The following is a 26,899-nucleotide window of genomic DNA, read 5'->3' as shown; positions in this document are numbered from 1 at the left end:
ATAAATAAAATCTTTAAAAATAAATAAGCTTTTAAAATTTTAATTTAAAAAATGGGTGGAAGACATGAACAGACATTTCTCCAAAGAAGACACCCAGATAGCCAACAGACACATGAAAAGATGCTCAACAGCACTCATCATCAGAGAAACTCAAATCAAAACCACAATGAGTTATCACTTCACACCTGTCAGAATGGCTAAGATCAAAAACACAAGAAACAAGTGTTGGCGAGGATGTGGAGGAAAAGGACATCTTGTGCCCTGTAGGCGGGAACGCAAACTGGTGCAGCCACTGTGGAAAACAGTATGGAGGTCTCTCAATAAATTAAAAATAGAATTACCATGTGACCTAGTAATTCCACTACTGAGTATTTACCCAAAGTATATGAAAATACTAATTTGAAAAGATATATGCATGCCTATGTTTATTGCAGCATTATTTACAATAGACAAATTATGGAAGCAGCCCAAGTGTCCATCAATAAATGAACGGATAAAGAAGAGGTTGTGGCACCTGGGTGGCTCAGTCAGTTAAGCGTCCGATTCTTGGTTTTGGTTCAGATCATGGTCTCAGGGTTATGAGACTGAGCCCTGCATCAGGCCCCGGGCTGAGTGTGGAGCCTACTTAAGATTCTCTCTCTCCCTCTCCACCTCCCCCTGCTCTCTCACACACACTCTCTCTCTCTCAAAAAAAAAAAAAAAAAAAAAAAAGGAAAAAAAGAGGTGGTGTATATAGGCAACGGAATATTACTCACCCATAAAAAAAGAATGAAATCTTGCCATTTGCAACAACATGGATGGACTTAGAGGGCATAAAACTAAGTGAAATAAATCAGTCAGAGAAAGACAAATACCACATGATTTTACTTGTTTGTGGAATTTAAGAAACAAAACAAAGAAAAAAACAGACAAAAACCAGACTCTTAAATAAAGAGAACACACTAGTGGTTGGCAGATGGTAGGTAGGTGGAGGGGTGGGTGAAATAGGAAAAGAGGATTAAGAGTACACTTATCATAATGAGCACTGGGAAATGTATAGAGTTGTTCAGTCATCATATTGTACAGCTGAAACTAATATCACACTGTATGTTGATTATACTAGAATTTTTAAAAAACAAAATAAACATTTTCAAAACACCAACCATTTAAAATAGTTGTTCTCTGTTCTCTTAGATACTGTGTTTGTCTATTTGGCATCATTTCATCACAGGACCACTTATATTAACTACATTTTCTTATTTTCTGCATTCTTGATGCTGTGGCATTTGTGGGATGGGGAGAGACTGTCCCTCCCAGGGCTAGCTAATTCTTAGAGATTAAGTAAAAGGACTCAGAAGGAGCCCGTGGTCCATGTCCAAACCAACTGATCCAAGCCCATATCCCCAAGTACTCCCTTATTTAACTTTTACACACCAAGCCAATATTTCACTTGCCCTAAATCATCCCAGGACCAAATACCATACAAAAAGAGAGTGCCCCTATACCCCCAAACCCACTGGAAGTATTTAAACTAGCCAATCCTAAGCTGTTTACCTTGCCTGGCCTTGCCTTTCCTGTGGAAACCCAGGAAAGGCACTGGCCTAGGCTTTTCCCTTCCTCCTGCTTCTGCTTCCTGGCCAAAACCTGGTGTTTCCCCTGTGGCCCTCCATGGCATGCAGTGACTCCCATCTCATTTCCCTCTCATTTCCTCCTGTGGATGCACCAACTTTACCATACCATTGCCAACAAGTACATCCTTAGAATAGCTGTTATAAATTAAGAATGTCATTTTTTTTCTTTTCAGTATACATTTATGTTCTTACTTACATTGCATTAAGCTGTTCTTTAAAGGAGATACATGGCCTCTGAATTATGAAAGAAGAGTTTTTTTGTATTTTGTCACAAACTCCAGTTTTAAAAACTGATTTGTACATCCATAGCTCCTGGAGAGATTTTTGCAAGACTGTCTTAGCCACTTCACATAACAATTTTGTGAGGTAGCTGTTAATACAGCTATTTCAGAATGGGTAAGTGCCAGCAATAGGTCCTCTAAATCCTTTGCTATTTCAAAGCATCCCTCTCCTTGAGGAAAGGTATGGTGAGGCTAAGTGACGTTGGACCTTGGGCCACCTCATTCTTATGAGTCATGCAAAATATACTTGTGAAAATATAACTATCATCTAACTAGAAAAGAGCAGGGAGATGTTGTAATAAGAGAGGCCAGTGAGCTACAAAGTAAAGTGCTAATATCACAACCATGTTTTAAAAACAAAGTAAGACCAATATCCCTGATGAACACGGACACAAAAATTCTCAACAAGATATTGGCTAATTGTATCCAACCGTATATTAAAGGATTACTCGCCATGACCAAGTGGGATTTATTCCTGGGTTGCAGGGGTGGTTCAACACCCACAAATCAATCAACATGATACACCACATTAATAAAAGAAAGGATAAGAACCATATGATCCTCTCGATAGATGCAGGAAAAGCACTTGACAAAATACAGCACCCTTTCTTGATAAAAATCCTCAACAAAGTATAGAGAACGTAAAGGCCATATATGAAAGACCCATAGCTAATATCATGCCCAGTGGGCAAGAACTGAGAGTCTTTCCCCTACGATCAGGAACAAGGCAGGGATGTCCACTCTCATCATTACTATTTAATACAGTACTAGAAGTCTTAGCCTCAGCAATCAGATAACAAAAAGAAATTAAAGGCATCCAAACTGGCAAGGAAGATATCACACTTCCACTATTTGCAGATGACATGATACTGTATGTAGAAAACCCAAAAGACTCCACCAAAAAATTCCTAGAACTAATTCATGAGTTCAGCAAAGTTACAGTATATAAAATTAATGTGCAAAAATCTGTTGCATTTCTATACACCAATAATGAAGTAGCAGAGAAAGAAATCAAGGAATCAATCCCATTTGCAATTGCACCAACAATAAGATACCTAGGACTAAACCTAATTAAAGAGGTAAAAGAGGGGCGCCTGGGTGGCTCAGTCGTTAAGCGTCTGCCTTCGGCTCAGGCCGTGATCCCGGAGTCCTGGGATCGAGCCCCGCATCGGGCTCCTCTGCTGGGAGCCTGCTTCTTCCTCTCCCACGCCCCCTGCTTGTGTTCCCTCTCTCCCTGGCTGTCTCTCTCTGTCAAATAAATAAATAAAATCTTTAAAAAATATATAAATAAAGAGGTAAAAGATCTGAAAACTATAGAACACGTGTGAAAGAAATTGAGGAGGACACAAAGAAATGGAAAAGCATTCCATGGTCATGGATTGGAAGAACAAGCATCATTAAAATGCCTATACTACCCAAAGCAATCTCCACATGTAATGCAATCCCTATCAAAAGAACATCAGCATTATTCACAGGGCTAGCACAAACAATCCTAAAATTTCTATGGAACCACAAAAGACCCTAAATAGCCAAAGCAATCCTGAAAAAGAAAAACAAAACTGGAGGCATCACGATTGCAGACTTCAAGCTCTATTACAAAGCTGTAGTCATCAAGATAATATGGTACTGGCACAAAAATACACACATATCAATGGAACCGAATAGAGAACCTAGAATTGGAACCACAACCACACGGTCAACAAATCTTCAACAAAGCAGGAAAGACTATCCAACGGGAAAAAAATGACAGTCTCTTCAACAAAAGGTGTTGAGAAAACTGGACAGGAACATGTAAAAGAATGAAACTGGACCACTTTCTTACACCACACACAAAAATAAATTCAAAATGGATAAAAGACCTAAATGTGAATCAGGAAATCATCAAAATCCTAGAGGAGAACACAGGCAGAAACCTCTTTGACCTCAGCCACAGCAACTTCTTACTAGACACGTCACGGGAGGCAAGGGAAACAAAGGCAAAAGTGAACTATTGGGACTTCATCAAGATAAAAAGCTTCTGTACAGTGAAGGAAACAGTCAACAAAACTAAAAGGCAGTCTAAGGAATGGAAGAAGATATTTGCAAATGATATGTCAGATAAAGGGTTAGTATCTGAAATTTATAAAGAGCTTATCAACTCAACACCCAAAAAAATAATTCAGTTAAGAAATGGGCAGAAGACATGAATAGACACTTTTCCAAAGAAGACATCCAGGTAGCTAACAGACCCATGAGATGATGCTCGACATCACTCATCATCAGAGAAATACAAATCAAAACCACAATGAAATATCACCTCACACCTGTGAGAATGGCTAAAATTAACAACACAAAGAAAGAGGTGTTGGCAAGGATGTGGGAAAAGGGGAACCCTCTTGCACATCTGGTGGGAATGCAAACTAGTGCAGCCACTCTGGAGAACAGTATGGAGGTTCCTCAGAAAGTTAAAAATAGAACTACCCTACAACCCAGCAATGGCACTACTAGGTATTCACTCAAAGGATAAAAAATGCAGATTTGAAGGGTACATGCACCCCAATGTTTATAGCAGCTTTATTAACAATAGCCAAACCATGGAGAGAGCCCAAATGTCCATCGACTGATGAATAAATAAAGAAGATGTGGTATACATATACAGTAGAATATTATTCAGCTTAATAATGAATGAATGAAATCTTGCCATTTGCAATGACATGGATGGAGCTAGACGGCATTATGCTAAGTGAAATAAGTCAGTCAGAGAAAAGACAAATATCATATGATCCCACTCATATGTGGAATTTAAGAAAGAAAACAGATGAACATATGGGAAGGGGGCAGGGAAAGGGAGAGAGAAAAATAAAACATAAGAGACTCTTAACAATAAAGAACAAACTGAGGGTTGATGGAGGGACGTAGGTGGGGGGATGGGATAGATGGGTGAAGGGTATTAAGGAGGGCACTTTTTGTGATGAGCCCTGGCTGTTGTATGTAAGTGATGGATCACTGAATTCTACTCCAGAAACCAATATTGTTAACTAAGTAAAATTTAAGTTAAAAAATTTTTTAAATTAGGGGCGCCTGGGTGGCGCAGTTATTAAGCATCTCCCTTCGGCTCAGGGCGTGATCCCGGCGTTATGGGATCGAGCCCCACATCAGGCTCCTCCGCTATGAGCCTGCTTCTTCCTCTCCCACTCCCCCTGCTTGTGTTCCCTCTCTCACTGGCTGTCTCTATCTCAAATAAATAAATAAAATCTTTAAAAAAATTTTTTTTAATTAAAAAAAAAGTAAAGAAGAAAAACCAACAGTTTACGCTGTCATTTAAAAGGCTAAATGCAGTACTATATGCTGGCTGATTGAACACAATAATTTTTTTAAATCTTCAAAAAAATAAAAATATAAAATCTTTTAAAGTCTAAAAAAATTTTTTTAAAAAAATTTTTAAAGGCTAAATGTATTTTGAAGTCTGGTTCCATCAAGTTTGGTAGCACTACCCAGAACTCTATGGTGCATCAGAACAGTGAGGGGAGTGTGATTATCTTCCACAGGTGAAATGGTAGCCGAAAGGGTAAATGTTTAGCATTTAAAAATGCCAAACTAAGTGAGCCTTTAGTTTGGGTGACAGCTTTTTAAAAAGTTGATTTTAAGTTTAAAAATTGAAAACATGATAGGTAAGGAATCAGCATACATTACGACATACAGAAGTAACGAAAGACATAGGATCAACATAAAGTATTTGGTCCTTCTCTTAATATAGATGCACTACACGAAAAGCAGGGCATAAATCACATATGTATGTGTATACATATTATCTCTTGGAGAGGTGTGTTTTATACACAACCAGGGAACACGTATACATTTGGTCAAACGCTTAGTTCTAACTCCAAAACTTTTTGAGTGACAAGAAACAATTTTCTTTATCTCTGAAGGGGAAGAAGCTTATGAGGATTACAAAAAGTTCATTCATTTCTTGTAAGTCATCTCTTCCCCAGTGTTTTTACTCAGTTCAGGAAAACAGAATAAGAAACTCATGGCTCACATTTCTCTTAAACACTCAAATATTTTGAAATAGGTATTTAAAATAAAATAGGAAATACATTTTGTGTCTGGGTAACACCCAAAACATAGGGAGGAAGTATTTTAAGAAATCTGAGTATTAATATAAAATGAAACCAAAAGAGGGAAAATAAGAGTGGGAAAGGAAATTGAAAAATCCCTTATCTGAGATAGTCAGTTTTCATTGAGATGGATTAAATATTTTCTCAGAGCAATTTCAATTAAAGTGAAGTTTTTCCTTTGTTTTGAACAGATAACATGTGTATATGATAAGAAATGCAAGCAGAAAGAGTCTGGCTAAATTGAAAATAGTTTCCTCCTCACCCCTACCCCCAGACGTCCAGTTCTACACCCGGAGGCAACCACTTCGACCATTTTTTTTTTTAAGATTTTATTTATTTATTTGACAGAGATAGAGACAGCCAGCGAGAGAGGGAACACAAGCAGGGGGAGTGGGAGAGGAAGAAGCAGGCTCATAGCAGAGGAGCCTGATGTGGGGCTCGATCCCATAACGCCGGGATCACGCCCTGAGCCAAAGGCAGACGCTTAACCGCTGTGCCAACCAGGCACCCCAGTTGTTTTTGACCAGTTTCTTGATGTCTTACACAGCCTTCCCAAGGTGAGCTACACATATACAATCACATAGATGCCACTCCTATTTTATTCAAATGGGAGTATACTATCCGTACTATTTTCCCTTTGCTCTTATCCCCACTTAAAAATACATCTTAGATGACCTAAATTTTTTTTTAGCACCTACTCTGTAACTTTCTTTTTATTGAAAGTATCTTGCATTCATGATGGATGCTTTCTGGGTTAATGTTAAAGGTTAAATTACTTTTTTACATGCAAGTAGTGTGAAGTTTCCCACATAAGGGATCACTGATGATGACCTAAAATTTAAAGTACGAGTGTGAACTCTATAATTTCCAGAGTAAACAAATATATTTATAGAGAGAGAGACATACATATATGTCCAATGATAATAGACAAATAAATAAGGGAGAAGGGAAAGTTCCAGCTTACAGTAGAATACTAACTTCTGAGGACGCCTGGGTGGCTCACACCATTAGGCGCCTGCCTTCAGCTCGGGTCATGGTCCCAGGGTCCTGGAATCAAGTCCTGCATCATGGTCCCTGCTCAGCAGGGAGGCTGCTCCTCCCTCTGCCTGCTGCCTCCCTTGCTTGTGCTCTCTCTCTGACAGGTAAGTAAATAAAATCTTAAAAAAAAAAAAAAAAGAATACTAACTTCTGATTAGTGTATGTTCAGAGAGTATTACAGTTGGGAAATCATTATTTTGCAATCAATTTAATAAAGATCATTCCAGGCAAGAATTGTCAATAGATATTAAATATAGAGAGGAATCTTTGAGGAGCAGGATATTTGTATGATCTTAAAATGTTTCTCCAAAGATTCTGTTTTAGTTGCAATGGAAACATAATATATTTGAGAAAGTGGACAACACCTTATCTAGGGGATCAAAATTAACATTACCAATGGGGGAGCACATGAACACTATGTTCTCCACATGTGATACCCTAAGAAGGACATGACATCACTTCAGCAGTATTCCAGCTACGAATGCATTACCTGACTCGAATCCTGAGAAATCATCACAGGAGCCCCAAATGAGGTAAGTTTTGTTTTTTTTTTAAGGGATTGTATTCTTCAAAAATGCTCATGTCATAAAAGACAAAGAAAGATTGTGGAAATGTTTCAGATTAAAGGAAACTGAAGAGACGTGACAACTATATGTACTGTCTGCTCCTAATCTAGACCCTCTACATACAAATACACATAAACATATCTCATATATGTATAATATGTATATTTATACATATCTTTATATGTAAATGTGTCTATATATACTATAGAGAAATAAACATATTTATATATGTGTATAATATTAGAGAGAGAAAGATATATATATCTATAGAGAGAAGCAAATAATAAGTAAATAATAAAGCAAATGGGGATAAAATGTCAACAATAGGTGAATGAATCTGGGTAAAGGGCACAGAATGTTCTTTGTACTAATCTTATTCTTGAAATTTTTCTGAATTTGAAATTATTTCCAACTAAACAAAAAATAAAACAAAAAATATGTATTAGAAACTTTTCTGTCACTATACATTCATCTTACCTATTTTTTCCTTTTTTATGTTTTTTCTTTTTCAATTGAGATATAATTTACATCGATAAAATGCAGATTTTAAAAGTATAGCTCAATTAGTTCTGACAACTGTATACACACATGTAACACCATCCAATCAAGATATACATTTCCCTAGATAATTCCCTTGTGCCTTCTTCCAATCAATCTCCCCTCCCCTTCACCCCTAACAGCAGCCATCATTGTGATTTCCTAGGTTAGTTTTGCCTCGTCTTAAATGTTATACAAAAAGAATCGTAGAACATATGCTCTTTAGTGTCTAATTTCTTTCTTTCAAGAGAATATTTTGGAGATGTGTCCATGTTGTTATAATAATCAATACTTCACTCTTTTCTATTGCTTAATGTTATTCCACTATGTGAATATGCCACAATTTCTTTATCCATTCACATGTTGATGGACATTCTTGTTTGTACATATCTTTTTGTGGACACGTGTTTTCATTTCTCTTGGTTGGGTCACAGGTTAGGTGTATGGTAACTGCCACCTGTTTTCACTGTGGTTGTATCATGCCTTATCACTTTTGATGGCTACAAAGTATTTAGTTGATTGTGTATTTACTCCCTTGTTGTTCATCATTATGGTATTTCTAATCATTTATTCTTACAAACAATTTGGTAATTAATATCATTGTATATGCACATGTGTGAGAATATCTGTAGAATAACTTTTATAGGAAGGTCAATGAGTGTATATACTTTAATTTTTGATAAATGCCACCAATAAGTCCTTCATATCGGTCATTACCAACTTCATTCCAATCAGCAAAGTATGAAAGTACCTGTTTCCCCCACATCTCTGCCAAAGTTATCGGTAAAATAATCTTGTCATTTTAATTTGTTTTCATTTTATGGATATCACATATTGGTTTTATTTTTACTCTACAGTTGCCTATATTTATTTTAGACCCTTATTTTCTTTTACCCATACTATTATAATACCTCTTCCTCTTTCAATCACTTTCTACGGTCTTGGACACTGTCTTTAGATTATATAACTCCAATACCACTTTACCCAAGTCACATCCCAACTAAAAAACCTTCACTGGATCCCCACTGCCTACTGAATAAAATCCAGACCTCTTACTCTCACACTGAAAACATATTCCATGTTTTCTACCTTTTTTTCTTCCAAACAATTATCCTATATATAGTCTAACAAGAATGAGGCTTCCCTGTGGACCGCACATAAAGTACGTCGTTCCTGCCTCCATGTCCTTACATATGCTGTTCCATCTACACAGAATACCCTCCTCTCTCTGCCTGTGGAGTCCTACCTTCCTTAGAAACTCAGCTCAAATGCCATCTTCTCCACAGGTCCTGACCAAATGCAGACAAGATGAAAGTCATGCTTACCGGCACTTTCATTTTAAATTCATCTCGGTAATATTTAATGCCAATGTCAGTGAATGTCCTCTGGATAAAGCGAGATGGACGAAGGATGAATATGAGCTGCAAGTTTCCTGGAAATGCTACCTGGAAGGATCAGGGAAAGTGTCAGGGCAAATGTCACATCCTTTGGTCTCCTCTTGCCCAAGATCACAGACAGGACAGTTTAAGTAGACACCATAGATGCCAAAGAATTAGAGTATATATCACAGGATTTCAGAGCTGAAAGAGATAGTGTTTGAATAATCCAAACCCCTCCTTAAAAATCATAACAAATCAAAAAACAAAAAAAAATCTGATTATAAAAGTATTTCATACTCCTTATAGAAAAAAATTGGAAATTAATAAAAGTATACATTAGAAAAAGAAAACCACCAAAACCACCCATGATCTCATAGCCATTTTTAATATTCCAATCTAATTACTTACAGGTTATTTTCTCTGCTGAAATATCTTTATCATGGTTAAATTCATGTAGAAATATTTTGTAACCTGATTTTTCCCTTAATACTATACCATGAGCTTTTATTTCTGATATTTAAAAATTCTTTGGAAATATTATCTTTCATGGGTACACAATTTACTTAACCAATCCCTTACTGCTAATGATTTAGGCTTTTTCATACTTTTATACTTATAAATAACACTGAAATAAACCTCTTAATCCACATTTTGGAACACTTTCTTTGGATAGTTTCCCAAAAGAATTACTGAGTCAAAGATAGTATTTTAATGGTTCCTGATGCATGTTACTGCCAAGTTGCTTTCAGGAAGCATTGCATTCATCTTGAGGCAAGTTCCTGAGAAATGAGGTAACTCAGATTCATATAACAACTTAACGGCACAACTGGGACTCCAAGTCTCCCATTGTTCACGGCTTTCTCTCCTTCTAGTGGTTCCCAAAAGCAACTTCCTAAAGTGCTTGTTAAAAGATAATCTGGCCTTTAGCCTGGAATATTCTGATTCACTAGAACTGGGATGAAGTTCACGTTATCTATTTTCGACAAGCCCCTGAAGAGATTCTGATTGGGAGCCAGGTTTTGGGATCCCTGTGCTACAGTGTCTTTTACCCATAAAGTGATCATGTAATTCTTGAACAAATTAGGCTCAAGTATTAGATTATTCAAGTATTGTCAATGGACCCTGGAAAACCAGAACTCTCTTGAGGCCAGTCCTCTAAAATATTCATGGGCACTGTCAAGTGTCTAAAGCCTCAGCGCATCAACCACCACTGTATTTATCCCAAAAATAAATCCTGTAGCCAAAACTAAACCAAAGGGACAAAACAATCCCTACACAAAGGGAAGGGAGTCTTCCTTTCCCCCAATGCTTGAAATGCAGGCTCCTAAACAGAAGAAGCCTGCATTTTGTTATGTCATGATAAGACAAATGGGCTGAGACACTATTTGTATTTCTGGCTGAGGCTCTAGATCTAAGACTCCATATATGTGCATGTTTGCATGTGTGACTACTTTTGTAAATAGGCATAAATGAGGATTCAAAAGTCCCTCTCCCATCCCAGCCTCCACATGCACATTATCACCCTACTATACCCCATCCTCTTCAGCCATTTCCAACTGCCCTAGGAAGCCTGTGCTTTGGTGGAAATGCAGGCATGGCTGCCCTGAGGTGTCTCTGCCAGCCCATGTGGTTGAGTTCCCTGGCCTGAGGTCCCTACAGAGAGAAAGGATATATCTACTTGCTGAAGGCAACAACCAGGGATCAAAATCAGACTGATTAGATGGAAAAGGAAATTCATCCAAGGTTGTACAATCTCATACCAAAGGCAAACATATATCATATTTTGTCTGCTTTTTCCAGTATCTTTCAATATGTGAAAAACTAATTTGAATACTGAAATGAAGACTGGCTTACATTGGGTAACCACCTCCCCCAAAGCAAACCCTAAGACAAGGATCTGGGTATAGAGTTTATTGAGGAGGTGTTCCCAGGAAACACAGCGAAGGAATGGGGGAGAGTGAGAAAGTGATAACAAGAAAGCCAATGTATCAAGAGGGGGCACTGCTGTTGGCAAGAAGGGCTGGGACCCTCTAAGATACTGTGTGGCACATATCTCAGAATTGTCCCACTGAGGGGTGTGGAGGCTGGGGCATTTATCCATCAACTCCCATAATTCAATAGTTGGTCACTCCTGGGGCATTAACTTCCCAGCACTCCCTATCTGCCCCTCTTCGGTGACCAGAGAGGTCAATAAGGTAGACTCAGGAAGATTTTGATGTGCTCAGGAATTGCTGCAGTGATCTGCACATGGCAGAGGGGATATGGACGTGACTCAACAGCCTCTGCTACAAAGACCTTCCCAAAATTTGGCATAAAACAATTGCCTTTTCCCTGTGACTTTGATAGGAAATTGTTGAACAGTTTAAATTACTTTTTATAATAACAGCACAAAAATGAATATTTACAGCTATCCGTGTCAATGATGCTTTTATGGAGCTCCACTTGTCCCTTCGCCGGTCGATAACAATGACGAATCCAATGCTGGCAGCCTCCACACTGCAAAAAAGGGTGGTCAGTATCAGAGACCAGGTAAGACACATGGGTTCTGGTGGTTCCCTCACCAGGACATTCTACAGCCTCTGGCACTCCGGGCTCATGTGTAAACACGCCACGTGGCACAAAGGGAAAATCTGACTTCCCCAACAAAAGAACCAACATCCTCTCCTCATCTCGGCCTGGCAGCCTTAACAAAACAGAAATACTTGGTGTCTCAAACCCTTCCAAGGGCTCTGTTTATGGCTGGCAAGTGTCTGAAACACCCAAGAAGTACATGTGCTCATACCTAGAGGAAAATGCACGTATCAGTTAGGCATCACGTGTCCCAGTGTACGCAAAGGAACTCAAGGTTGAGCTCTGCCATCTTTTCACTCCCCAAACTGACATTCATGGAGCTATCAATATGCTTCCATAGGAGTAAGTCCTAGAGGTGTTCAGAAATACCACATGTCTATGGGAAAAACAAACCCTTCCAATACCCTGCTATAAACAGACGGCAAATTATATGCACAAGAAGATATTCTTTTTATTAAGAATGAAAGGAAGCTGTTTGACCCCCCTCCTAAGTCCTCACAAAAGTCTTTTAAACTAAAGTCCCCAAAATGAAAACATCTTTCTTCTGTCTCTCTTTGGGAGGAACTATGATATACAGGAAAGAGCAAAGGCTCTGGATTCTAACGGCTCAAATCCTAGTGCTGCCACTCACTAGCACTGTGACACTGGGGAAATCACCCACCCTCTCTAAAGCTCAGTTTCCTTACCCACAAAATGAAAACAATACTACCAATAATGACATTGTTAAAAGCATAAGCTCTGACGCCAGATTGCCTAGGTTTGAAGCATGAATTCCACCATTCATATAGTGTATATGGGGGTGGGAGGTAGAATTACTTAATCTCTATAGTTTCTAAGAGTCCCCATTTGTAAAGTAGGAACAAAAATAGTACCTACTTATATGGTTGATGTGAGGATTAAATGAGTATGTATAACATAGATATATAAAAGGCTCAAAACAATGCCTGGCACTTGGTACATACACACTGTAATTATACTAATATTATGATTATTTCATATGTGCTTGTCATGGCAATGAAAAGAGATCAAGTACATGAAAAGTAGATGGCCTCTAGTAAACCTGTAATAACTCTTTAATATTGGATAAAAGATGAGCTTTACCCTAACAAGTGTCTATATGTGGATAAGGCAGAAGATCTAAGCAAACACTAAGAAAACACAAGCAGCTGATCTGAAGTAGGCATTATTGGGCCAAGCCATTATCACAGTTCCACAATGACCCAGGTTCTCTCACTGGGAACATTTCCCAGGCCATAGTATAAGGAGGACTGGACTCACTGGGTAAAAGAGGCAGAGACTGGGGATTATGGAACCAAAAGTCACCAGAACTTGAGGAGTGTGACTGTGAAGAAGGAACAGTGTGAACTCCAGAGAGGAAATCCCAGAACTCTTCATGGAAGTTCTCCTTTAATGCAGCCAATGCCAGGGTCCCACTATTTCAGGCAAGAGTCCAGAAGGCTAACAGAGAACAGCAGCTACACATGTGAAAACTGATGAACAGTTATAAAGTTTGCATAGTTCTGGGGAAAGAAAGACAGTTGGCACTGGGCCCACCCAGAATAGACAGACTTTGATGAGCACGCTGGGCCTTCAGGTGAAACTCTAGAAGGGCAATACTCTAGGATAAATGAAACATCATAGGAATTGCCATAGGATTAAAGCTACACTCTGGGAATAAGGACCAAGCAGAAATGGACTTGCCCTAAGAAAACCTAAAAAGCAGGCCTCAAAAAGATCAAGCTGATTTACCAGTAATTGAACTTCCCACCAGATCAAACTCAATACTTTTTGTAAGCAGATAAGCCTCTACAACATATCATCTACAATATCCAGCATAAAATAAAAAATTAACAGAGATGCAAAAAAGCAAGAAGAAAACAATAATTAAGAGATGAAATAGTCAATAACTGTAGACTCTAAGATATTCCTGGTTTTGACAGACAAAACTTAAAAATAATTATGATCAATATGTTAAAAGAAAAAGAAGAAAGGGTAGACAAAATAGATTAAAAGATACATTATTTCAGCAGAGAATAAGAAACTATAATAAAGAATCAAATGAACCTCCTAGAATTACAAGACACCAATATCTGAAATTAAGAACTCAGTGGATTTAACAGCAGACTGAACCCAGCAGAAGACAGGAGAGGTGAAACTGAAAACATATGAATTGAAAATATTCAAATTGAAACACAGAGAAGTGGAAAGGATACAATGTTAAAGAGATATGGGCCATGAACAGAGTCCCAAAAGGAGAGGAGAGAGAGTATGTTACAGAAACAATATTTTTAAAAATAACAATGAAGAATTTTCCATATCTGATCAAAGACATCAACTCATAGAGTCAAGCAGCTCTTCTAATACCAAGCAGGATAAATATAAAGAAAACAACATCCAGGCATATCAGAGCCAAGTGGCTGAAAATTAAAGATAAGGAGAAACCCTTAAAAGCAACCAGTGGGAAAAAAAAAAAAAGACACATTACCTCCAGAAGATTAACATTAAAAAAAAAAAAGTCACTGATTTTTCAACAGGAACTATGCAAGCTACAATCCAATAGAATGCTATGTTTCAATTAGTAACCTGAAAAAAGGACCCATTTAGCCATTCTATACCAATTGAAAATTCATTTTAAAAAATGAAGGTGAAATAAGGGTGTTTCCAGACAATTAAGCTGAGAGAATTTATTGTCAGTAGACATTCACTTCAAGAAATATTAAAGGACGTTCTCCAAGCTGAATAAAGTTGGAAGCATGAAAGGGGAAGAAAAATAAATAAGCCTGAAAAGGAGATTCAGTGTTGATTAGGAACACTTTCATTCTTATATTTAAAAAACAAATAATCAAAACTACTAGAGAGTATTATGCTAAGTGAAATAAGTCAGTCAGAAAAAGACAAATACCATATGATTTCACTCATATGTGGAATTTAAGAAACAAAACAAAGGAGTAAAGGGGAAAAAGAGAGAGAAAGAGAGAGGCAAAGCAGGAAACAGACTCTTAACTACGGAGAGCAAACTAATGGTTATCAGAAGGGAGGGGGGTGGGGGGATGGGGATTAAGGAAAGCACTTATGATGAGCACCAGGGGTTGTATGGAAGTGTTGAATCATTATATTGTACACCTGAAACTAATTTTACCCTGTATGTTAACTAACGGAAATTTGAATTTAAAAAAAAAAAAAACACCTTCATGGAAACTGACTGGGCAGAGGTTAGGAGCTGCACAATGAATGCTGACCCCTCTTCAGTTTAGTTAGTTTTGTTTATTGCCAAAAACACTGATTGTAACAGTGAGGTTTACTGACATCTAATGGGATACAGTGTGAGATTAAAGTGTCCATAAAGCCACTGGTGCAGCAACAATGACAACCACAAACTGGTTAAGTTAAAACCCACATGTGTCCTTAAAGACATTAGGGAACTCTGAAAATAAAGAAAATAAACAAATCCCAGAGAGAGTTAAGAGTTGCTTCCATAGGGAGCAACTACTAGAAGAGGCTTTTATTTGAAATGTGGTCCATATATACAATGGAATATTACTCAGCCATCAGAAAGGATGATCACCCAACATTTGCAGCAACATGGATGGAACTAGAGGAGATTATGCTTAAGTGAAATAAGTCAGGCAGAGAAAGACAATTATTGTATGGTTTCACTTATTTGTGGCACATAAGGAATAGCAGGGAGACCATTAGAAGAAGGAAGGGAAAAATGAAGGGGGAGAAATCAGAGGGGGAGACGAACCATGAGAGACTATGGACTCCAGGAAACAAACTGAGGGCTTCAGAGGGGAGGAGGGTTGGGGGATGGGCTAGCCCGGTGATGGGTATTAAGGAGGGCATGTATTGCATGGAGCTTTGGGTGTTATACGCAAACAATGAATCATGGAACACTACATCAAAAACTAAGGACGTACTGTATGGTGACTAACATAACATAATTAAAAAAAAAAAAAAGAAGTAGTGGTTGCTTACTCTGATAATAGGTTAATAAATGTCCATCCCTGAAAGGAAATAATCCCACACAGTAACCTGAATCTGAAAAAGGAATGAAGAGCACTGTAAACATTACATATGTGATAAATATTATCAACTGTGTTTTTATTTCACGAAAAGACTACTGACTATTAAAAGTGAAAACAGGGGTGCCTGGGATCAAGCCCCGAGTAGGACCCTGCTCAGTGGAGAGCCTGCTTTACCCTCTCCCTCTGCTGCTTCCCCTGCTTATGCTCACTCTCTCTCTGTCAGATAAATAAATAAAATCTTTTTTTAAAAAGTGAAAACAATAAGTATTATTAAATATATTATATGTGGAAATATATATGTATATATTAAATACATTATATATGTAAATACATTATATATAGTTATTACATACTATAACACTAGAGAAACCATTGCTTAAAATCCAATAGAGGAGATTGAATGGAATACTGAAAATATTTGAAAAATTCAAAGGAGAGCAGGGGCTATAGACTGAATGTATCCTTCCAAAATTTGTATGTTGAAGTTCTAATTAAAAATGTGACTGTCGGGGCGCCTGGGTGGCACAGCGGTTGGGCATCTGCCTTCGGCTCAGGGCGTGATCCCGGCGTTATGGGATCGAGCCCCACGTCAGGCTCCTCCGCTGTGAGCCTGCTTCTTCCTCTCCCACTCCCCCTGCTTGTGTTCCCTCTCTCGCTGGCTGGCTGTCAAATAAATAAATAAAATCTTTAAAAAAAAATGTGACTGTCATAGAGAAAGGGCCTACAAAGAGGTAATAAAAGTTAAATAAGGTCATAAGGGTGGGGTCCTAATTTGATAGGATTAGTGCCCTTCTAGGAAGAGGAAAAGACAGCAGAGCTCTTGCTCTGAGAATACAGGAAGAATACAGCCATCTGAAGACAGGAAGAGAGCCTTCACTAGAAACACAATCAGCCAGGGGCGCCTGGGTGGCACAGTTGTTAAGCGTCTGCCTTCGGCTCAGGGCGTGATCCCAGCATTCTGGGATCGAGCCTCACATCAGGCTCCTCTGCCGGGAGCCTGCTTCTTCCTCTCCCACCCCCCCCCCCCGGCTTGTGTTCCCTCTCTCGCTGGCTGTCTCTGTCAAATAAATAAATAAAATCTTTAAAAAAAAGAAGAAGAAGAAGAAGAAGAAGAAGAAACACAATCAGCCAGAACCCTGATCTTGGACTTCTAGCCTCCAGAATTCCAAGAAAATAAATTTTTTTCTAAAGATTTATTTATTTATTTATTTATTTGGGAGAGAGAGTGTGCAAGCACATCGTGGGGAGGGGGAGAGGGAGAGAGAGAAACCCAAGCGGACTCCCCACTGAGTGCAGTGTCCAAGTGGGGGCTCGATCTCACAACCCTGAGATCAAGACCTGAGCTGACATCAAGAGTTGGACACTTAACTGACTGTGCCACCCAGGCACCTAGTGGGAAAACAAATTTTATTGTTTCAGTCATCCAGTCTATGGTGGTTTGTTATGTCAGCCAGAGCAGACTAACATGGCAGGAAAGGAGAAATAAAGAACAAGTCACAAATGGTACAAACAGCAAGATGGTAGATTTAAATCCAACCAATTTCAATGATCACATTAGGAGGAAATGGTCTATACTACTCCATTTAAAAGGCAAATAGTGTTAAAATGAAAATACTGATTACAAGAAACAGTGATTACGCTTTAAACATGAGTACAGAGATGGAAAGAAAAAGGATGGTGAAAGATATACTATGCAATTACCAATCATAAGAAAGCCAGTGTGGCTATATTAACATTAGAAAAAGTAGTATTCAACACAAGGAGTATTGGCAGAGACATATGATTCACAAAGATAAAAGGGTCAGTTCATCAGGAAGATACAACAATCCTAAAGGTCTACATAAGCAGGAACACTGCTTCAAAATACATTAATCAAAAACTAATAGAACTAGGGCACCTGGGTAGCTCCGCCAGTTAACCATCTGCCTTCAGCTCAGGTCATGATCCCAGCATCCTGGGATCGAGTCCCGCATCACATCATGGTCCCTGCTCAGCAGGGCGTCTCTTCTGTCTCTGCCCCCTCCCCCACTCGTGCTCTCCCTCTCTCAAAAATAAATAAATAAAACCTTTAAAAAAAAAACGGATAGGACTAAAAGAAAAATAGATAAATCCACAAAGTTAGAAACTTCTCTCCTAGTAACTAAAAACCAGTAAGGACATAGACTTGACTTTGAAGAACCTGACATTCAACAACTGCAGAACACCCATTCTTTTCAAATGTACAAAGGACATTTATCAAAAGAGTCCACTATTCTAGCCCATAAAGCAAATGTCAACAAATTTTAAATGATTGCAATCATTCAGGGTGTATTTCTGATCACTGTGGAATTAAAATGGAACTCTATTATTCTTCTGTTTTCTGTTTCATTTACCTTTTTTTTTTCTTTCACAATTTCCATCCTTCTCTATTCTTTGGGTTTAATTGCAAGTGTCTTTTTTGAACTTCTTAAAGTAGAAGATCAGATCATTGATTTTAAATCTTCCTCTCTTCTAATAAAAGTATTTATAGTGATATATATATCACTTAAATTTTGATATACTGTTATTATTCAGTTTAAAATGTTCTATTTCCTTTGTGATTTATTCTTTGGTCCATAGATTATTTAGAGATGATTGCTCAGCTTCAAAATACTGTGCAACCTTTCTAATCAGTGGTGGTAAAAGTAAGAATAGTGGTTTTCTTGGGGGAGGGAGGTAAAGAAGTGAAGAGCTAAGCCTGCAGATATTGGTGGGGAAGAAGCAGAAAAGACCCTTCATAGGAATATTTTACACCCTGATTTTGCTGGTTTTTACATGGTATGTAACCAGGCAAATATTCGTTGAGCTATACAGTAGAGATTTATGTACTTTACTACATGTAAATTATAACTCAGTTTAAAAAAACCAAAGAATTAAATAAATTTAAGGTGTGAGAAAGGAAAAATATCACAAAATTTAAGAACAAAGATCCATCCTTATCAAGTTCCCAACATGTGTCCAGCACTGATCAAAGAGGACAGAAGAATGACCAAAACTGCTCTGTAGTAGAGCAAAAACAAACTGATGTTAATAACAAAAATAATAATTTTAGATAATGATAGCCACTGTATATTGAGCTCCTATTATGTGTCAGGCACATTTATTTTTTTTAATGATTTTTTATTATATTATGTTAGTCACCATACAGTACATCCCTGGTTTCTGATGCAAAGTTCGATGATTCATTAGTTGCGTATAACACCCAGTGCACCATGCAATACGTGCCCTCCTTACTACCCATCACCGGTCTATCCCATTCCCCCACCCCCTCCCCTCTGAAGCCCTCAGTCTGTTTCTCATAGTCCATAGTCTCTCATGTTTCATTCCCCCTTCTGATTACCCCCCCTTTCTTTATCCCTTTGTTCCCCAACCGATCATCCTAGTTCTTATGTTCCATAGAGGCACATTTATTTTTTAATTTTACTTAACCTTATACAATAAATATTGTTATCTCCACTTTACAGAAGGGGAAACAAAGGCTGATGGAAATAAAATAACTTGCCTGATATCACACTAGCAACAATGGATTTCAAACCCCGAGCTCTCTGATACCAATGTTCATGCTCTTAATCCCATCCCACTGCCCCCCTTCAATTTTTTCTCACAGATGATCTGCTTTCATCCTGTGGCAGTTTTGTTTTGTATATTTTTCTGTCACTAATGTTTTTCTTTTCTTTTTTCTTTAAACCAAATAATCATTGAGTAATAATGTTCTAAGAGAACATCTAGGGCTCTCAAGCCAGGTGGAGTTGGGAAAGGCTCAACAAATACATATAGCACATAAACACAGGCTGTTCTTTCATCTACGAAATAAGCAGCTGATGCCTGTATGGCCTCCCCAGCCAACTGAGGGCATATGCCCCTCACAACAGGCTCAAGTCCCAGGGCCAGAGCATCTGGTCAAACAGGGTGGGATCTCCTGGGAAAATACCTGTGTACATAAAGGGCTGTGTTTCCTGACACAGCTGTGTACAGACCTCAGTTCAGAAAGGAGAGATAATAAATCATGACAATGATTTTGAATAAAGTCAAAATCATACAGTTTATCTTGGTATGGAAAGATAAATATTTTAAACAATATGCAGTCATATCAACTACTGTGGCATTATTTTTTTTTTCCCACTCTATCCGGTTCAACAAAAGCATGAAAACCTCAACTAAATCAAATGCACAGGAAATGGGGTTTCTGGACAGTGTATTTCTTTAAGCAACACTTGGCTATTTTAACCCCTATTGCTCTTTTTAACACTAAGGTCCTCTGATGTGCTAGATACCCAAATAAATGCTATTTAATATAATCCTCATGACCACTCTCAAAACCAGGTTGCTGATAACAGTTGTACTTTATAGATGAGGAAATTAATCCTCAAAGATGTTTAAAAAGTAATCATGACTTGCCCAAAGTCATGTATCATGTGCACAGTTAAAATTCAGTCTTCAGACTCTGAAACCAATGCTCATGCCACAAAATTCATACCCTCTTGGTATGGAAAATGTTTAAACACTATAGTTCTTCATTTTCCAATCTTAGTAACTCCTCTGTAACAAATATAACTGAATTTTTAATGAGTCAAACATGGCATTTTAAATATGACTAAGTATAAATATAGAAGTATACATGATAAAGGTAAATGTGGTGTGACCCCAAAATACTGGGGCAGTTTTGTGGTGGATGTAGTATTTATTTCCTTAATTAGGCTCTGATGTTATATATTTTCCTATGATTTGCCTTTTTCAGTAAGCTAGTTATGAAAAATATTTTAATTAACTGAAATTTCCCTGTATTGCCATAAGAACTGAGTCAAATATAGGGTGACCAACTATCCCAGTTGGTCCAGGACTGAACAGTTTCCTGGGACACAGGACTTTCAGTGCTAAAACATGGACAGTCTCAGAAAAAACAAGATAACTTGGTAACCCCAACTCAAATGCCTAATTCAAACCATATGATTGTCTACTGGCATACTGCCTATGGGGCTTCTTACTGGAGAAAATCAAACTACTTTTTAGCATCATTTATATCTGTTGATAGTTACTCTGTGATCTTTAATACTTTTAGGAATTCTGTTTTGAATGGCAGTCCTCAAAGTTGTTCCTAATATAGGAGGTAGAATGATTAACCTATTTTTTAAAAAATATTATTCTAGTTCAGAAGTAAAGAATTCATAATGCTTTTAGTCTCACAGCATTCTCTTGGCATCTTCATCTGTAAAATGGTGGGCTGACACAAGCTCATCTCAAGTACTTCATCCAACTCTAACATTCTATGACTCTAATTCTGTATAATGACATCAAGTCCCCGGGACCATGGATGTACAAATTCAGTGGATAATTTTTAGAGTTTGAAAGAGATTATGAGGTAATCTCAAATTAAGAATGGAACACATAGGGGACATTTTAGTTTGATCTCTTGAATATCTCAGAATCTTTATCATATCTTCCCTCTCTCCTCAAACCTGGAAACTCTCCTTACCTCATCTTTTGCTATATTCTTTGATGCCTCATCAAGAGTAGAAACTTGCTTCCCATTTTCTCTGTAGGAAAACTGAGGTCTTCCTTTAAAATGGACTAGAGAAGATGCTGGAGGATGCTGGAGTAAGAGGACCCTAATCTCACCTTGTCTCACAGATACAACTAGACAACACCCACATCAGACTGATAGAGAATTTAAAGTAATGGCTGTAAAGTTACTCACTGGATTTAAGAGTGGAGGACTTCAGTGAGACCCTTAACAAAGAGACAAAGAACATTAAAAAGAACCAATCAGAGATGAAAAGCTCAATAATTGAAATTAAAAATACACTGGATGGAATATATTATAGACCAGAGGAAGCAGAAGAATGGATCAGCCACCTGGAGGACAGAGGAATGGAAAGCAATCAAACTGGACAGGTGAGAGAAAAAAATAATAATAAAAATAGACTTAAGGAACTTGACGACATCATCAAGCATAATAACATCTGTGTTATAGGGATCCCAGAAGAAGACAGAAAAAAGGGGACAGAAAATTTATTTGAAGAAATAATAGCTGAAAACTTCCCAAATATGGGAAGAACACAGAAATCCAGATCTAAGAGGCACAGAGATCTCCCAACAAAATCAACCCAAGGAAATCCATACACAGACATATAGTAATTAAAATAGCAAAATGTAGTGAGGAAGAGAGAATTTTAAGAGCAGCAGTTAGATATAAGAAGAACTCCATAAGACTATCAACTGATTTTTCAGCAGAAATGGCAGGCCAGAAGGGAGTGGCATGATATATTCAAAGTGCTGAAAGAAAAACACCTGCAGCCAAGAATACTTTATCCAGGAAGTCTATCATTCAAAATAGAAGGAGAGATAGTTTCCCAGATGAACAAAAGTCAAAGGAATTCATCACCACTAAACCGGCCCTACAATAAATATTAAGAGGGACCCTTTGAGTGGAAAGGAAAGATCGTAAGTAGGAATAAGATAAGGAGGAAGCACAAAAGTACTAAAATTAAGTATATCTATAAAAATCTGTCAAGGGATTCACAAAATAAAAGAATATAAAGTATGACACCTTATACCTAAAACATGGGGGAAGGGGAGGAGGAAAGAATGGGTTCAAATTTAAGTGGCCATCAATTTAATATAGACTGTTACATGCATAAGATGTTATATAAAACCTAACGGTAACCACAAATCAAAAATCATAAATAAAGAGAAAGGAATCTGTGTATATCACTAAAGAAAGCCAGGAAACTGTGAGGTAAGAGAGCAAGAGAAGAAGGGAATGGAGAAGAACTACAAAAACAACCATAAAACAAGTAACAAAATGGAAATAAGTACACACCTATCGATAATTATTTTGAACGTAAATGGATTAAATGCTCCAGTCAAAAGACATAGGGTGACTGAATGGATAAAAAAGCAAGACACATCTATATGCCGCCTATAAGAGATTCATTTTATACCTAACGACACATGTAGATTGAAAAGTGAAGAGATGGAAAAGTATTTATCATTCAAATAGAATTGAAAAGAAAGCTGGAGTACCATAGACTTTAAAACAAAGACTGTAATAAGAGACAAAGAAGGACACTTTATGATCATAAGGGAAATAGTCCAACAAGAAGACATAACTATTATAAATATTTAAACACTCAACATGGGAACACCCAAATACAAAAAGCAGCTAATAACAAACATAAAGGAAGTAACTGATATGAATACAATAATAGTAGGGGACTTTAATGATCCCACTTACATCAATGGATAGATTGTCTACACAAAAAATCAACAAGGAAACAGTGCTTTTGAATGACACATAGGACCAGATGAATTTAACAGATAAATTCAGGACATTCTATCCTAAAATAGCTGAATTCACATCCTTTTCAAGTGCACATGGTACATTTCCCGGAATAGATACATTTCCCAGAATAGATCACATATAGGCCACAAAACAAGTCTCAACAAATTCAAAAAAACTGAAGTCATACCATGCATGTTTTCTGACCACAATGCTATGAAACTAAAAATCAACTACAAGAAAGGATCTGGAAAGGGGCGCCTGAGTGGCGCATCATTAAGCGTCTGCCTTTGGCTCAGGGCGTGATCCCAGCGCTCTGGGATCAAGCCCCGCGTCAGGCTCCTCCGCTAGGAGCCTGCTTCGTCCTCTCCCACTCTCCCTGCTTGTGTTCCCTCTCTTGCTGGCTGTCTCTCTATGTCAAATTAATAAATAAAATCTTAAAAAAAAAAAAAAAGAAAGGATCTGGAAAGAACTCAAATACATGGAGGTTAAATAGCATGCTACTAAACAATGAATGGGTCAACCAAGAAATTAAAGAGGAAATTGAAAAATAAGTGAAGACAAATGAAAATGAAAATGAAAATACAATGGTTCAAAAACTTTGGGATGCAGCAAAAGTGGTTCCAAGAGGAAAGTTTATAGCAATACAGACCTACCTCAAGAAGCAAGAAAAATCTCAAACAACGTAACCTTTCACCTAAAGGATTTAGAAAAAGAACAAACAAAACCCAAAACCAAAAGAAAAAAGAAGATAATAAAGATGAGTGCAGAAATAAATGAAATAGGAACTAAAAAAACAAACAAACAATAGGACAAATCAATAAAACCAGGAGTCGTTTCTTTGAAAAGAACAATAGGGGCACCTGGGTGGCACAGTGGGTTGAGCTTCCAACTCGGTTTCAGCTCAGATCACGATCTCAGGGTTGTGAAATCAAGCCCCGTGTCGGGCTCTGGGTTCAACATGGAGTCTGCTTAAAAAAGACTCTCTCCCTCTCCCACTGCCTCTTCCCCCTCCTGTACTTGTTCTCTCTCTCTCTCAAATAAATAAACCGTTAAAAAAAAAAAGAAAGATCAACACAATTAACCAACCTTTAGCCAGCCTCATTAAAAAAGAAAAAAAGAAGAGAGGACTCAAATAAACAAAATTAGAAATAAAAGAAGAGAAATATGAACCAATACCACAGAAATACAAAGAATTATAAGACAATATTATGAAAAATTGTATGCTAAAAAATTGGACAACCTAAAAAAAGTGGATAAATTCCTAGAAACATATAACCTCCCACAACTGAGTCAAGAAGAAATAGAAAATTTGAACAGACTGATTGCCAGCAATTAAATTGCATCAGTAATCAAAAAACCAAGCAAGAGTGCAGGACCAGATGGTTTCACAGGTCATATCTACAAATATTTAAAGAAGAGCTAATAGCTATTCCAAAAATTAGAGGGGGAAGGAAAGCTTCCAAATTCATTTTGTAAGGCCAGCATTACCATGATACAAAAACCAGGTAAAGACTCTACAACAAAAGAGAGCTCCAGGCCAATATCTCCAATGAACAGAGATGCAAAATTCCTAAACAAAATATTAGCAAACTAAATCCAACAATACATTTAAAAAAATCATTCACCATATTCAAATGGGATTTATTCCTGGGATGCAAGCATGGTTCAATATTTCCAAATCAATCAACATGATACATCACATTAATAAGAGAAAAGATAAAAACCATATGATCACTTCAATAGATGCAGAAAAAGCATTAGAGTACAACATCCATTCATGATAAAAACTTTTAGCAATATGGGTTTTGAGGGAACGTATCTCAACAAAATAAGGCCATATATGAAAAACCCATAGCCAACATCATACTCAATGGGGAAAAACTGACAGATTATCCTTTAAGATTAGGAACAAGGCAAGGATGTCCTCTCTCACCACTTTTATTCAACATAGTACTGGAAGTCCTACCCACAGAAACTGGACAACAAAAGGAAATAAAAGACTTCCAAATTCATAAGGAAAAAGTAAAACTTTCACTTTGCAGATGCCATAATACTATATATAGAAAACCCTAAAGTCCCCACCAAAAATACTAGAACTGATTCAATAAAGCCACGGGATACAGAATCAATACCCAAAATTTGTTGCATTTTTACATACTTCTAATGAAGTAGCAGAACAAGAAACTAAGAAAGCAATCCCATTTACAATTGTACCAGAAATAATTAAATACCTAGGAACAAACTTAACCAAGGAGGTGAAAGACCTGTACTCTGAAAGCTAAGACACTGATGAAAGAAATTGAAAGTGACACGAATGAATGGGAAGATATTCCATGCTCATGGATTGGAAAAACCAATTATTGTTAAAATGTCCATGCTACCCAAAGCAATCCACACAGTTAATGCAGTCCCTATCAAAATACCAATAACATTTTTCACAGAACTAGAACAATAACCCTAAAATTTTATGGAACCACAAAACACCTTGAATAGTCAGAGCGATCTTGAGAAAGAAGAACAAAGCTAGAGGTATCACAAGCCCAGATTTCCAGATATACTACAAAGCTATAGTAATCAAAACACTATGGTACTGACACAAAAACAGACACATAGAGCAATAGAACAGAACAGAGAGTCCAGAAATAAACCTACAATGATACAGTCAATTAAACCGTGACAAAGAAGGCAAGAATATACAAAGGGAAAAAAGTCTCTTCAACAAAGGGTGCTGGGAAAACTGGACAGCTACACGCAAAAGAATGGAACTGGGCCACTGTCTTACACCATACACAAAAATAAACTCCAAATGGATGAAAGACCTAAATGTGAGATCAGAACCCATAAAATTCCTGGAAGAAAACATAGGCAGTAATTTCTTTCACACCAGCCATAGAAACGTTTTTCTAGAAATGTGTCCTGAGGCAAAGGAAACTAAAGCAAAATTAAACTATTGGGATGACCTCAAAATAAAAAACTTCTGCACAGCAGAGGACACTATCAACAAAACTAAAAGACAGCCTACTGAATGGCAGAAGATATTTGCAAATGATATAGCCAGTAAGGGCTTAATACCCAAAATATATAAAGAACTTATACAACTCAACACCAAAAAAAACCCCACAAATAATCCAATTAAAAAATAGGCAGAAGACATGAACAGACCCTCCTCCAAAGAAGACATACAGATGGCAAACAGACATATGAAAAGATGTTCCACATCACTCATCAGCAGGGAAATGCAAATCAAAACCACAATGAGATAGCATCTCACACCTGTCATAATGGCTAATACCAAAAACACAAGAGACAACCAGTGTTGGTGAGGATGTGGAGAAAAAGGAACCCTTGTGCACTGTTGGTGGGAAGGCAGACTGGTGCAGCCACTGTGGAAAACAGTATGGAGGTCTCTCAATAAATTAAAAATAGAATTACCATGTGACCTAGTAATTCCACTACTGAGTATTTACCCAAAGTATATGAAAATACTAATTTGAA

The 26,899-nt window shown here is 37.5% G+C and overlaps 1 protein-coding gene across 1 annotated transcript in view; it reads right to left on the bottom strand.

Annotated features, from left to right (window-relative positions):
• The window catches only part of MCF2L2 (MCF.2 cell line derived transforming sequence-like 2), a 253,980-nt gene that overhangs the window by 168,757 nt on the left and 58,324 nt on the right, over positions 1 to 26,899 (bottom strand). The window contains exons 4-5 of the mRNA XM_040621737.1: positions 11,914 to 12,004; positions 9,455 to 9,574 (exon numbers count right to left, since the gene is read on the bottom strand). Of these exons, the coding sequence (XP_040477671.1) occupies positions 9,455 to 9,574; positions 11,914 to 12,004 (211 nt within the window). The remainder of the gene's footprint in view (positions 1 to 9,454; positions 9,575 to 11,913; positions 12,005 to 26,899) is intronic.

This window comes from Ursus maritimus, unplaced genomic scaffold, assembly GCF_017311325.1.
Source record: "Ursus maritimus isolate PB19 unplaced genomic scaffold, ASM1731132v1 scaffold_4, whole genome shotgun sequence".
NCBI lineage: Eukaryota > Metazoa > Chordata > Mammalia > Carnivora > Ursidae > Ursus > Ursus maritimus.
The sequence above is the reverse complement of the archived record's forward strand: the minus strand, read 5'-3'. Positions and strand labels throughout refer to the sequence as shown.